This window comes from Nomascus leucogenys, unplaced genomic scaffold (genome assembly GCF_006542625.1).
Source record: "Nomascus leucogenys isolate Asia unplaced genomic scaffold, Asia_NLE_v1 Super-Scaffold_442, whole genome shotgun sequence".
NCBI lineage: Eukaryota > Metazoa > Chordata > Mammalia > Primates > Hylobatidae > Nomascus > Nomascus leucogenys.
In genome coordinates this window covers 100,950-116,975 of record NW_022095773.1, presented here as the reverse complement: position 1 = coordinate 116,975, position 16,026 = coordinate 100,950, and the positions used below count along the sequence as shown (strand labels likewise).

Genomic DNA, 16,026 nt, shown 5'->3' with positions numbered 1-16,026 from the left:
TAGGTACTCAATAACTGAATCTAATTTCTTACCATACTAGGATCTTTGTGGGTCCAGAATAGGAAGAAAAAGTATTAAACCCCTATTAGTAAACTGCCAGATCAATATGTAGTTGAATTAGTTATATTAATATACTTGGCTGAATTAACTTTTTTAGCTGAGTAGTATGAGAACCCTTATCTGATTTTATACTTACTGCTTCCAGGCTCTCTTTTTTCATGTTCTGTAAATCCAATTGTTGTTGAAGTGTACCCAATTCCTAAGTGGAAAAAAAAAAGCAAACACAAATCCAAATTACATTAAGAATAATTTGTTGTAGTGGGGGGAGGGAGCTGGGAAAAAAATTTATTTCTCTGTTTCTCAACATTTCAAAGTGACTAAGTAAATTTTCTAAATATCTTCACTGGCATCTCACATTTTCACTAGAATTTATTAACACTTCATTATTTCTATTTTTCCCAACTTCTTTCATTGTTCTTAAAAACTTGCTGTGTGCCTTCAAAAAAAAAAAAAACTTGGTGAGTTTCTCAAAAGTAGCTAGACCTTAGACCTTTTCACACTGAATCATCACTATGTTCTGAGACATCAAATATCAGAAGCTTTCGAATTATGTCATTGTTTAAGGTTATTATTTAAAATTTTCATTTTTAACCGTGTTTTCATATCTTTTGCCTAATTTCTGTATACTGTACACACACACATATAACACATGCACACACACATACACTTACGTATATGTAAATATAAATATGGTTTACTCCTAGGATAAGATCCTTAAACTGTTTACTCATTCATTATCCCATACAAGATTAACTATATTTTGGTACTATTTTGGCATTTCTATCATACTCTTTGTTTTTAAGACAGAGTCTCGCTCTGTTGCCCAGGCTGGAGTGTAGTGGCATGATCTCGGCTCACTGCAACCTCCGCCTCCTGGGTTCCATCAAGTACCTGCCTCAGCCTCCCGAGTAGCTGGGATTACAGGGGCCTGCCACCATGCCTGGCTAATTTTTGTGTTTTTAGTAGAGACGGGGTTTCATCATCTTGGCCAGGCCATACTCTTTCTTCAATGCTTCCCAGTATCTTAGAAATCTTGTTTAAAATAAAAAGGTTACTAAATTGTCAGCAAAGGAATGTCTAAGAAACTAAAACTACAATCATTATTGGCATTTATGGGGCCTAATTATTTGCTTAATCTTTAGTTAAGGGCCATCTGGGCATGAAAGGGAACCATTATGACTGAGTATTGAGAGGATTCTCAATATCCCCTCAACAGGGACTTACATTGCTTATTTAATATTGCATGTTCTCACTCATCTGTAGGAGCCTAAAAAAGTGGATCTCGGCCGGGCGCTGTGGCTCACGCCTGTAATACAGGCACTTTGGGAAGCCGAGGGGGGCGGATCACCTGGCTAACACAGTGAAACCCTGTCTCTACTAAAAACACATAAAAAATTGGCCAGGCGTGGTGGCGGGCACCTGTGGTCCCAGCTACTCAGGAGACTGAGGCAGGAGAATGGCATGAACCCGGGAGGCGGAGCTTCCAGTGAGCCGAGATGGCGCCACTGCACTCCAGCCCTGGCGACAGAGCGAAACTCCGTCTCAAAAAAAAAAAAAAAAGGAGGTAGTAGAATGATGGTTACCAGAGGCTGAGAAGGTGGTGCCCAGTTGGGGGCATGGGGCAGTGAGGGGGAGAGAAGGAATAAATTCTCATGTTTGATAGAACAGTAGGGTGGCTATAGTTATCAATAATTAATTGTATGTTTCAAAATAGCCAGAAAAGGAGATTTAAAATGTTTCCAGCATAAGGCCGGGCGCGGTGGCTCATGCCTGTAATCCCAGCACTTTGGGAGGCCGAGGCAGGCAGATCACGAGGTCAGGAGATTGAGACCATCCTGGCTAACACGGTGAAACCCCGTCTCTACTAAAAAAATACAAAAAATCAGCCAGGCGTGGTGGTGGGTGCCTGTAGTCTCAACTACTTGGGAGGCTGAGGCAGAACAATGGCACGAACCCGGGAGGCGGAGCTTGCAGTGAGTGGAGATGTGCCACTGCACTCCAGCCTGAGCGACAGAGCGAGACTCTGTCTCAAAAAAAAAAAAAAATTAAAAAAAATTAAAAAAAAATAAGTTTCCAGCACAAAAAAAATGCTAAATGTTTGAGGTGATGAATATCCTAATTATCCTGATTTGATCATTATACATTGCATACATGCATGGAAATATCACATGTACCCCATAAATATGTACAATTGTGTATCAATAAAAAAATTCATTTTTAAAAATGGATATTTAGGCAATTTAATTACAGGACAATAGCCATTCAAATCATAATGCTAACAGGCAAAAAGGTTAGCTGTTTATTAAGCACGAAGGAATAGGAAAGTAAATATATATATGGATCTGGTCTATGAGGCCTCTTTTTTTTTTGAGACAGAGTCTCGCTCTGTTGCCCAGGCTGGAGTGCAGTGGTGCAATCTCAGCTCACTACTGCAACCTCCACCTATGATGCCTTTTAATGTTTGCATTAAAATCTATAACTGCAAGTATTTATAGACTTTTTAATTTATAGACTAGTATTTTTATAAATGCAAACATTTATAAAAAAGTATTTTTATAAATGCAAATATTTATAGACAAGTATTTTTATAAATGCAAGTATTTTCATGTGTCTTTATGAAATGCAAAATGAATAAATAGAAGCGAACCAAAACTAATAAGAGTAAAGGCTAGGTCATCAAACAGCATATGAAAATGAAGTTTTCTAAATAAATGCTTCTGAAATGTGAATATCTGTATGAATCAGATGGGGACCTTGTTAAAATGAAAACTGATCTCAAAGTATAGTCAAGTTCTCAGGGAATGCTGATGCTGCTGATATTCAAACTATACTTTTAGTAGCAAGAATGATACATGCTTGGCACACAGCAGTAATTTGTATTACCTGTAACAGTTTCTCATTTGTGGTTTTCATCTCTAGGTACTTGACTTGGTTTTCAAGAGACATATTTTTGATAATGTCATCTGCTGCTTGTTTTTCCTGTTCAATTTCTTCTTCTACACTTCTGATTTGTTTTTCTTTCCTGAAATCAGAAGCACGTAATATTCCCGACACTATATTGAGGAAAAAATATCCAATTATTTTATACAAGTCACGGTCCTAATTTAATAGGATACTTAAAGACATTCAACCATAGCGTGTGACTGAAAAGTCTTTATATTTGTACTAAAAAATGCTATTTGACCTATATAAAATTTGGCCCCATTAGCACAAACCTATTTTACATCTTTCTCTTCTCCATCCCTAAATTCCTCTATTTCCTTACTCTCCATTTTATTTTACTAAGAAATCACAAAGATTACCAAAAAGTCCTTAATGAATTATATATATGAGGATGCATTTATACCTTCAAAAGACAAATAAGTTATACCTTCAAAGACAAATAAGAGGCTGGGCTCGATGGCTCACGTCTGTAATCCCAGCACTTTGGAAGGCTGAGGCAGGTGGATCACTTGAGGTCTGGAGGTCAAGACCAGCCTGGCAAACATGGCAAAACACCCATCTCTACTAAAAGTACAAAAATTAACCGGGCGTGGTGGCGGGCACCTGTAATCCCAGCTACTTGGGAGGCTGAGGCAGGAGAATCACTTGAACCCAGTGGGGAAGAGGTTGCGGTGAGCCGAGATCGCGCCACTTCACTCTAGCCTGGGCAAAAGAGCAAAACTCCATCTCAAAAAAAAAAAAAAGACAAATAAGTTTTAGAATTGTGGTTTTGAAGCATCCTTTAGCCATAAATCTTTTTGACTAAATTAAATACTGTATAGAAGTTTCCCGTGTAAATCATCCAGTGTGGCTCTGACAGAACTAGGGAGTAGAGAGACCTGCAGTGCAATTTGATTTTTTAGTTATGGCTTTAGATTAATAATATGCTTTGCCTAAGTTCTCTTTTACTTACTGCTTTAGTTAACACTGCTATTTCACAAATTATTGCTATTTTTTAGCATTGTAAAATATTAAGCTCATTTCTCTAAAAACACAACAAACATTACAAATATAATCCTATAAAAGTAGTAATAGTGAAATTAATTAGAAGCAATAACCATTTTTATCATGTAATCAAAAGAAATACCAATGACATGTCACTTGTTGCCTAGGCAAGGTCAATTATTGATAGGGTAGAGAAAAATTCTGAAAAAAGAATAGGTAAGATGCCACTTATCTAAATACTTTCAAGATTTACATTTTATAAAAAGCTGGATTGAACATACATTTTCAGTCTCAAGATCATTAATTTCTATTTTGAGTTTCAAAATCTGATTAACCTATTACTGTTTACTCTCTTTCACTCATAGATACCAACTTCTATAGTTTTCACAATCATCAGCTAAGCCTGTGGATCCACATATCCCCTACACACCCTCTACACATTCATATCCTACTACTAGAATAAACAACCTGAACTCAGAAATTTCCCTACCAAAAAAAATCTCAAAATAACCAAATAAAAGATGAACATAATAAAACAACCTGGAACTTCAATTTATTTCTGTTTAACTGTTGGAGAAGAAGTGGTATCTTCACTTGGAGCTTCAATTACAACAGTAAAACAAATGTGTTTCCTGCTGCTACAATTTGTATAGGTATATGAGCTCACAGAATTTGAAAGAGGAAAATATCTATTTTCATAGATTAAGGATACTGAAGCCCAGTGGAATTAATCTTTTGGAAGGAATTCATTCTAAATTTGATTACTGACTACCAACAGTGTTTCTTCTTACAATGTAGGAAGATGAGAACTAATGTTATAAAGTATTCCATTTTACAGAGGAGAAATTACAGCATAAGAAAGGTAACTGACTTTCTAAAGGCCGTATGATGTCCAGGTGTCAGGTCTTTTTGATGCTTTGAGTACTTTGCTCCTGTTATAACTTGGCAGTAAAACCACTGATGATGGTGTCATAAAAGTAAGTAAACAGGCCGGGCGCGGTGGCTCACGCCTGTAATCCCAGCACTTTGGGAGGCCGAGGCGGGCAGATCACGAGGTCAGGAGATCAAGACCATCCTTGCTAACACGGCGAAACCCCGTCTCTACTAAAAATGCAAAAAAAATTAGCTGGGCGTGATGGTGGGTGCCTGTAGTCCCAGCTACTTGGGAGGCTGAGGCAGGAGAATGGTGTCAACCCAGGAGGTAGAGCTTGCAGTGAGCTGAGATTGCGCCACTGCACTCCAGCCTGGGTGACAGAGCGAGACTCCATCTAAAAAACAAAAAAACAAAAAAAACAAAAAACAATAATAAGTAAACAAAAACGTTGAAACTCAATAGAATACAAAACTTGGTGGTATCTTTACAATTTGAATCCCTCCCTCCTTTTCTCTCTCTCTCCCTTCCTTCCTTCCTTCCTTTTCCTCCCTCCCTGCCTCCTTCCCTTCCTCCTCCTCCTCCCCCTCCCTCTCCTCTCTCTTCTCTTCTCTCTCTTTCCCTCTCTTTCTTTCCTTCCTTCCTTCCTTCCTTCCTTCTCTCTCTCTCTCTCTCTCTCTTTTCTTTCTTTCTTGACAGGTACCACTTGTCACCCAGACTAGAGTGTGGTAGCACAATCATGGCTCACTGCATGCTCCAACTCAAGCCATCCCCCCACCTCAGCCACCCAGGTAACTGGGACTAAAGGCACACAACACCATGCCCTGCTAATGTTTTCACTTTTTATTTTGAGTAGAGACAAGGTCTTGCTAAGTTGGCCAGGCTGGTTTCAAATCCCTGAGTTCAAATTATTCTCTCATCTTAGCTTCTCAAAGTGCTGGGATTACAGGTGTCAGACTCAGCACCTGACCTGAATTTGAATCCTTCTAAGCACAAAATACCATCAGGACAAACATAAACTAATTTAGCAACAGTGTATCTTTCAAAAGTATGCTTTTTCAATATTGTAAACTCTAAATCAATAAGTAAAATTGTTAATATTTTAATAAAATTTTCAAAGAGTAATTAAGAAACACAAAGGTAGGCTGGGTGCAGTGGCTCACACTTGTAATCCCAGCACTTTGGGAGGCTGAGGCAGGGGGTCACCTGAGGTCAGGAGTTTGAGACCAGCCTGGCCAACATGGCGAAACCGCATCTCTACTAAAAATACAAAAATTAGCCAGGTGCAGTGCCGGGAGCCTGTAATCCCAGCTACTCAGGAGCCCGAGGCAGGGAGGAGAACTGCTTGAACCCAGGAGGTGGAGGTTGCATTGAGCCGAGATCATGCCACTGCACTCCAGCCTGGATGACAGAGCGAGACTTCGTCACAAAAAAAGAAAAAAAAAGAAAGAAACACAAAGGTTAGGCAAACAGCCTTACTTGTTATACTAAAAAAGGAAAAGACGACTTTAAGAAATTATTCTTCTAGTCAATCTTTTGCTAAGGAAGTCTAGTTTTTTTTTTTTTTTAAATCACCTGTTCACTGGGTACAAAGGTTAAAACAAAGTGAAATGTAATCGTACGATATACTTTTTTTAATGCTGTTGAAGAAACAGAGTAATTTCCTTTAGCACACAAGTCTTAGAGACAAAAGAAAAAAAGGTAAGATCTATATATTTATAGCTTTGGTTATTTTTTTTAAAATCATATTTAAGTTTGTTAAGTCTGTACAACCATCTTTGCCTTTAAGAAGTGATGAAAAATAAGAAAATATGATTATATTTTCACACAGTCTACCTCAAAAATACTATATACCTGGGACAGGGCCAAAGGGTCTTTCCTAAATAAAGTTAGAATACAATATTAAGTAATTGTTTTTGGGGGGGAAAAAAGGTTTCATCTAGCCAATCAAATTTATAAGATTTTTTATTTTAAAATATGTTAATCACAGAGCATTGTGAAGTGACACTCATCTAAAAGCCAATTTGCAAGATAAAAAAAGACTGGCCATGAGCTGATAATTATTGAAGCAGGGTGATAACTGTTCTTCTTACTTAGGTTTTTTACCTTGAAATTTTCCATTACAAAAAGGTTTTAAATTTGAAAAAAATCTACACAATAGTTAAATAAGGAAACGAAGTTAATTGTGTATTATTAACATCGTACTCTAAATACATTGAATTCTGGCATAAATATCTAAAACACTTAATGGAAAAACTACATTTAGATTTTATTTAACAAAACCAAAATAATTACAGCATCTCTTTATTTCATAGCATATAATAATCATATAAAGTAAATAACATAAGAAACATGTACTTGAAACTTTATTAAGAACAATGCTTCTTTTTCAGTATCTACCATTTCCTTTGAGTAAAGCTCTTTTTTTTTTCAGTAACATAGATCATATGCTAGGTAAAAATGCATGTAATTTTGTGAAAGAAAAGAAACTGGTATTCCATCTTCTATTCCAGTTTTCTATTTTATATTAGCTCCTAAGTAATCACTATATGAAACTCAACTATCATTTCAAAAAAAATCCAAATTAGAAAATATTCCAAAAGGAGAAAGAAAGCAACAATGACTGGCTTCCTTTTAAACCAACTGTTGAAATAGGCTAAACTGACTCATGGATAATTTCTGCATAATCTACTTGGCTAGCTATTCTGCCTATCTGATTTTTTCTTTTAAGACACCCAATAATGCGAGCAAATGCTTTGTCTGGGGACTTATTCAGTGTCATGATAATCAACATTCACCCCCTTTCAATCTTTCTCCTCTCAAAAGGCACACAAATATGTGAAAACTCTCACGGATAGTATGGCTCAATCAATTGTATTTCACAGCTTCAGACCTAACGATGCTTTAGATTTGTTGAATGCTTTCTTGTACAGAATCTACCTTGAGCTGAGTATACACTGCTTCTAAGATCTATCAAATGGAAAGGAAAAAAAATCCTTTTCTAATCCTTATGATCTTTTTCTTTTAGCGCACTTGAGAAAACAATTATTAGCATTAAATAGCAGATACAAATAATTAAATATAAAACCATACTCCATCTCCATTTCCACATAAGCTCATAGTCCTGTCTTGCCTCCATTACTTTTTTCACCTGCTTCTATTTCACATCAACTTTTAACTTAAATCTAGTTAATTTTCTTTGTAGCCTATTTGCTTTCTTTCACTATCCCCATCCTATTTGTTTCTGGAAAAAAACAGCACTTCCCTTACCCACCTCTCCTCAGTCACCTCTGCATCCTACTAGAGACATCAGTAAGAATTTCACCATATCATTGAGAAATACTGAAACAAGCCATTGAATGAGCTGAACACCTATTCCTAGAAATCGTTAAACATAGGTAAACTACCTTTTGTAAATGATTTAGGCATCCCTCTTCTATGGGCAATCATCTTGAATAAGTGATAGCTTAAATGCGCTTCTGGCTCTAAAAGGGATTCTATTATGATCTACATCCAAATCTTATAAAATATAGGAGGCAGAGTAGCTTTTTCTAACAAATTTGATTTAACTATGGAAAGAGAGAAGGTAGAAGGGGATTGTGCATAAATGGATCAACAAATCGAAGACAATGAGGAAGTTGACTAGAACAGACTAGCACTAAAATAGCAGTAAATTCCTTATTGCTAACGAGACGAGAGACTTTAGTATGCTGCATGGATTCTTGCCTACTCTGATTAGTTTTTCTTTTTTTTTTTCTGAGATAAAGTCTCACTCTGTCACCCAGGCTGGAGCGCAGTGGCATGATCACGGCTCACTGCAACTTCTGCCTCCCAGGTTCAAACAATTCTGCTGCCTCAGCCTCCCGAATAGCTGGGATTACAGGTGCCTGCCACTGCACCCGGCTAATTTTTGTATTTGTAGTAGAGATGGGGTTTCGCCATGTTGGCCAGGCTGGTCTCAAACTCCTGACCTCAGGTGATCTGCCCGCCTCGGCCTCCCAAAGTGCTGGGATTACAGGTGCGAGCCACTGAACCTGGCCTATTCTGATTAGTTTTTCTATTATCTCCTGTAATGAAATAAACTTTCCTTAAAAAAAATAAGTAACTAATTGTAACAAATGCTGTAACAAGCTCAAAAGACTAAATTTCTGAACACCTTTAAGGATGACAGAATATATTTACATATTTTCATATGGATAATTTGTTTGCAAAAGGGTTTCTAAAGTTGACTTTAAGAAAACAGAGATAAAGAACAAGAAACATCAAGGTCATGAATAAAATGACTAAATAAAAAAGTAACCATTTGGCAAGAAGAGTATAGTCCAATAAATGCCAATTTCTAGGCAAAGCTGACACCTTAAATGTACCCACTAACTTTAAATTGTGTTCAAAACCTGATTAACATGAAAATAAAAGGTAAAAAGGGATATAAACTCACAAGGACAAACAGAATGGAAGAGGAGTCAATAGCAAACCTAGAAACCAGAAACCTAATAGCTGAGTGGAAACTGACTAGGAAAACAAAAATTTCCCAAGTCAGCAATGAGAAAAGCTGACAGCCACTTGAATTACACTACAGAAACTCTAAATAGCCCAGAAATTGGCAGCACCAGGTATTCTGAAAGTAGAGGAGAGGCTAATTCCTCTCTGTCTCTGCCTAGCCAGATAATGTTCTTTCTCTACACAAGTAGATTAGAGGATCCCCCACGCCACAAGAATAAAACAAAGGGAATTTGGGCAATGGGCACGAGTGAGTGCAAAGGCATTGTTGAGATTAAGTCATAGTTTCCATACTAAATATTGATATAAATCCAGCTTTTTTATCACTTAGCACTCAGAATGCTGGCTACCAGGCCATTATCTCTTTGGGCAGTAAATCAGAAGAGTCATTTTGTGGATAATGACATTCCCTAAGAAAACAGTCCAGCAGTTACACTCTGTGGTCAAGCCTAGAAACAAGGAGACCCACACAAATGCATTTTCCTATCAGCTTTTTAGTTTCCCATTTTCACACATAAACTCTAACTAAAATATTAACAGACTAAGCAGAAGGCCTCCAATATAAAGGACACTGCCCAAAGACAACTGGAAAAATACAATCCAAGGATATAAAAGCTATTCAAAGAAAAGGAACATAACAAAAAGCACAACAATAAACAAGAAAATAGAATATATTCATGCAACAGGATACTAATAAAGAAAATATTCTGAAACAAAAAAGCTCTTAGAATTAAAAAAGATGGCAAAAAAAAATTAATAGAAGAGTGTGAAGATAAAGTTGAGGATGTCTCCCAGAAAGGAAAGCAAAAAACATACCGAGATAAAATGTAGGACAGTAAAGGTTTTAAAATCATTCCAGGAGGTCCAACATCTAATTGAGGAAATTCTAGAAAAAAAAAGTGAAAATTTATTTTAAAAAATAAAGAAAATTGTATCATCAATGAGATAATTCAGAAAATTTCCCAAAACTGAGTGACATAGCTTCTAGATTGAAAAGACTGACCAAGTACCCAGTTTAATAAATGAAAACAGGCCAGGTGTGGTGGTTCATGTCTGTAATCCCAGCACTTTGGGAGGCCGAGGTGGGTGGATCACGAGGTCAGGAGATCGAGATCATCCTAGCTAACATGGTGAAACCCCGTCTCTACTAAAAATACAAAAAACAAATTAGCCGTGTGTGATGGCATGGGCCTGTGGTCCCAGCTACTTGGGAGGCTGAGGCAGGAGAATTGCTTGAACCCGGGAGGTGGAGGTTGCAGTGAGGTGAGATTGCGCCACTGCACTCCAGCCTGGGTGACAGAGCGAAACCCTGTCGCAAACAAACAAACAAACAAACAAAACAAAATAAATGAAAACAGACTCTCACAAAGACACAGGATAATGAATACAGTATTGATTTTAAAAGCTTTGATAAATAATTAGAATGACATGGTATCATATTTCTTAACGGTAATACTAGAAACTCAAAGATAGTAGGGTAATACCATCAACATTTTGAGGGAAAATTATTTCCTACCTAGAATTCTATCTCTAGCCAAAATATCTTTCCAAGTCTAAAAAGTTTTCCCTCCTATCCACATTCTCTAGAAGCTACTGAGGAAGCTCTATTGAAAAAAGGCAATAAACCAAGACAGGGTGTTCTAGAAAATAAGTGCCCAGTAACAAAGGCAAAATGTAGACTCTCTGATGAAGGTGGAAGTAAACAGTTGTGCAGAAGGCCTAGTAATCAGCTCTTCCAGATTAGAGCATGGTAGCAGGCTCTGGGAGGGACTTTTTAAGCTGATAAAACAGATTAAATACTTAATATCCATAAATGAATGACAGATATGCTAGGGGAGAGTTTGGTCATAACAAGAAAAACTACAGAAAACCAAGTACATGAAAAAACAGCACAATTAGTTTGGAGGAAACAAAAAGGGTGCAGCAACAGAAAAGTGATCCTGTTACCTGGCTTAGTCAATAATAGCTTTTTATAGACTGAGTTCAATCATTCATGATAGTACAAACACTGAATACTCATCTAACCAAAATTACAAGTAACTATGTTGGGAGATAAAGACATAGGAAGTATATATTTGATGTGTTGGAGATAAAGGGAGGGAGTATTTGAAAGACAGCTGAAGGGGCTATCAATTCCAAAATGGTGGCCAAGAAGCAAGCTGGCTTCACTCCCCTCTACAGAAAACCAAAACTAAATATACAGACCTGAGATCATTACCAGCAATATACCAGAATTCAAATGTGAAGATGAGACAGTTCTAGGGCCACAGAGAAGTGAACAAACTTTGAGCAGACAGTAAGAGAATTGGACTTCCATATCCACAATGCCCCTCCGCTGATTCAACCTAGCGCAAAGCATGTGGGAAAATTTCCCCCAAATCACAGTTTCTACCCACCATCTTATATTCCCTGGCAAGAGACTTGTCCCTGCTTTAATCCATGGGAAACACTCAAGTGCCTGAAGAGAGAAATATTCCTGAGGACATGTAGAGACAAAGAGGAGAGATAGGATTACCATCCCTGGATCTGGAAACTCTGCTCTGTAACTCAGCCAAAGGAGACACCAAATCAGAGTAGCTGTTCAGCAGCATCACTCTGTAGGAGGTTTGCTCCACAGGTCTCTAGTGTGGGAAGGCTGGCTGGGCATGAACCTCTAGCCAGCCTTCCCACACTACCAGGATATCCCCTGGAACCTCCCCCATTCAGGAAGAGCAGCGCTCTGGTCATTTACCAGAGCCAAGATGAAGCTGGGCTTAAGGTGCCATCTAGAGCTGAAAAGGAAGCAGCAACCTAGTGGTAAAAGACCCTCTAAGCAAATATATTCAATAAAAAACAAAATAAGCCATACAGAGAATATTGGAATAAACAACTAATCTGACAATACAATGACACATATACATCCACAAGAAACAACAGCAAACAGGCCAGGCACGGTGGCTCACAACTGTAATCCAGCACTTTGGAAAGCCGAGACAGGTGGATCACCTGAGGTCAGGAGTTCGAGACCAGCCCAACCAACATAGAGAAAAAATACTAAAAATACAAAATACGTCTCTACTAAAAATACAAAATTAGCCGGGCGTGGTGGTGCATGCCTGTAATCCCAGCTACTTGGGAGGCTGAGGCAGGAGAATCGCTTGAACCCAGGAGGCAGAGGTTGCGAAGAGTCGAGATTGCGCCATTGCACTCCATCCTGGGCAACAAGAGCGAAACTCTGCCTCAAAAGAAAAAAAAAGAAAAGAAACAACAGCAAACAGGGAACCATGATGTGTTAGTCCATCTTTCATTGCTATAAAGGAATACCTGACATTGGATAATTTATAAAGAAAAGAAGTTTATTTGGCTCACAGTTCCACAAGTTGCAAAAGCATGGCACCAATATCTACTCAGTTTCTCGTGAGGCCTCAGGAAGCTCTTAGTCACAGTGGAAGGCGAAGGTGGACTAGGTGTGTCACATGGCGGAGAGGGAGCAAGAACAAGAGGAGGAGGTACCAGCCTCCTTTAAACAGCCAGTCAGTAGCTTCCAGTCAGCACTATGCCTTTTAATTAGAGAATTAAGTCTATTTACATTGGCTTCACTGTTGGATTCTATAAAATATTTAAAGAAGAACTAATACCAATTCTACTCAAACTCTTCAAACAAAATTAAAGAGGAGGGAATATTTCCAAACTCATTCTACAAGACCAGCATCACCCTGATACCAAAACTAGACAAGGACACAAAAATGAAGACTACAGGCCAATATCCCAGAAGAACACAAATGCAAAAACCCTCAACTAAATAATAGCAAACTAAATTCAACAATACATTAACAAGATTATTCACCGTACCAAGTGAGATTCATTCCAGACATGCAAAGATAGTTCAACATATGCAAATCAATAAGCATGACAATATAGTTTGGATATTTGTCCCCATCCGAATCTCACATTGAATTGTAATCCCCAGTGTGGGAGACGAAACCTGGTGGGAGGTGTTTGGATAATGGGGGCGGATCCCTCATGAACGGCTTTGGGCCATCCCCTTGGTGATAAGTGAGATCTTGCTCTGAGTTCACAAGAGATCTGGTTGTTTAAAACTGTGTGGCACCTCCTTTCCCACTCTCTCTCTCTTGCTCTGATTTCATCAGGTGATGTGCCGGCTCCCCTTTCACCTTCTGCCACAACTGTAAGCTTCCTGAGGCCTCCACAAAAAAATGAACCGCACCATGCTTCCTGTACAGCCTGCAGAACTGTGAGCCCATTAAATCTCTTTTCTTATAGATTACCCAGTCTCTAATATTTCACTATAGCAGTGCAAGAACAGCCTAATACACATGATAAGCTGGGCACAGTGACATGTGCCTGTAATCCCAGCTTCTCAGGAGGCTGAGGTGGAAGGATCTCTTGAGTCCAGGAGTTTCCAACCACTCTGGACAGCAAAGCAAGACTCTATCTTAAATAATTATTATAATAAAATAAAATAAACATGACACATCATATTAATAAAACCAAGAACAAAAACCATATAATTATTTTAATAAATGATGAAAACAAAGTTGATAAAATTCAACATCCCTTTATGATAAAATTTTCATTAAACTGGGCACAGAAAGAACATACTTCAAGATAACAAATGCCATATATGACAAACCCACAGCTAACTTCATTCTGAATGGGGATAAATTGAAGGTCTTTCTTCTAAGATCTGGAACAATACAAGGATGCCCACTTTCACCACTTTTACTCAACGCAGTCCTAGAAGTCCTGGCCAGAGCAATTAGGCAAGAGAGAGAAATAAAAGGCATCCAAATTGCAAAAGAAGAAGTCAAATCAGACTTGTTTGCAGATTACATGCTTTTTTTTGTTTTTTTTGGACAGAGTCTCGCTCTGTTGCCCAGGCTGGAGTGCAGTGGCGTGATCTCAGCTCACTGCAACCTCTGCCTCCCAGGTTCAAGCGATTCTCCTGCCTCAGCCTCCTGAGTGGCTGAGATTACAGGTGCGTGCCACCATGCCCAGCTAATTTTTGTATTTTGGGTAGAGACGGGGTTTTACCATGTTGGTCAGGCTGGTCTCGAACACCTGACCTCGTGATCCACCCACCTCGGCCTCCCAAAGTGCTGGGATTACAGGCATGAGCCACTACACCTGGCAGACATGATCTTATACTTAAAAAATTAAAAAAAAAACAAATACTCCACAAAAAAATCTGTAAAAACTGATAACTGAATTCAGTAAAGTTGCAAGATACAAAATCATCCATAAAAATTGGTAGAATTTACATATGCCAACAGTGAAAAATCTGAAAAAGAAATCAAGAAAGCAAGCCTGTTTACAATAGCTACAAAGAATATAAAATACCTTGGAATCAATTTAACCAAAGAAGTGAAATAGCTATATAACAAAAACTATAAAACACTGATGAAAGAAACTGAAGAGGATACAAAAAAAATGGAAATATAATCCATGTTCATGGAGTGGAAGAACACTGCTAAAATATCAATACTAACCAAAGCAATTTACTGATTCAATGCAATTCCTATCAAAATACAGTGATGCTCTTCATAGAAGTAGAAAAAAAATCCTAAAATTCATATGGAACCACGAAAGATCCCAAATAGCCAAAACAACCCTCAGCAAAAAGGAACAAAGCTGGAGGCATCACACCGCCTGACTTCAAAATTTTCTGCAAAGCTATAGTAACCAAATCAGCATGGTACTGGCATAAAGACAGATCCATAGACCAATGGAATGGAATAGAGAACTCAGATATAAATACACGTATTTACATCAACTCATCTTCAACAAAGGTGCCAAGAACATAAAATGGGGAAATAATAGTTGTTTCAATAAATGGTGCTAGAAAAACTGGATAACTATATATGGAAAAATGAAACCAGACCCCTATCTCTTGCCATATCCAGGAATAAAAATGGATTAAAGACTTTAATAAGACCTCAAACTATAAAACTGTTTCAAAAAAACACTGGAGAATTGCTCTAGAACACTGGTCTGGACAAAGATTTTTTTGTGTCTGTGAGACCTCAAAGCACAGGAAACCAAAGCAAAAATGTACAAATGGGGTTTCGCCAAGCAAAAAAGCTTCTGCACAGCAAAGAAAATGATCAACAAAGTGAAGAGACAACACACGGAATGAGAGAAAATATTTGCAAACTACCCATCTAAAAAGGGGTTAATAATCAGAAGATATAAAGAGCTCAAACAACTCACTAGCCAAAAACAAACCAATAAAAAACAATCCAAGTAAACATAGCAAAAGAACTGAATAGATATTTCTCAAAAAACACACAAAAGGCAAACAAGTATGTGGAAAAAATGCTCAATATCAGTAATCTCTCAGGGAAATGCAAATCAAAACTACAATGATATATAATCTCACCCCCATTAAAGTAGCTTCTATCAATAAGACAGGCAATAACGGATGCTGGTGACGATGTGGAGAAAGGGGAACCCTCATACACTCTTGGGAATGTAAATTAGTATAGCCACTCTGGAGAACAGTATGAAGGTTCCTCAAAAAACTAAAAATATAACACTTACATTTACATTTGATCCAGTAATTCCACTGGGTATGCATTTAAAAAAAAGAGATGAATATATTAAAGAGATAGGTGCACTCCCATGTTTATTGCAGGACTATTCACAAGAGCAAAACTATGGAATCAACC

At 37.9% G+C, this 16,026-nt stretch overlaps 1 protein-coding gene across 1 annotated transcript in view; it reads right to left on the bottom strand.

Moving 5' to 3' along the window:
* Nucleotides 1-16,026, bottom strand: part of LOC100607937 (intraflagellar transport protein 74 homolog) — a 105,910-nt gene that overhangs the window by 50,507 nt on the left and 39,377 nt on the right. Inside the window, 2 exon segments of the mRNA XM_030808371.1 lie at nt 197-259; nt 2,944-3,082. Of these exon segments, the coding sequence (XP_030664231.1) occupies nt 197-259; nt 2,944-3,082 (202 nt within the window).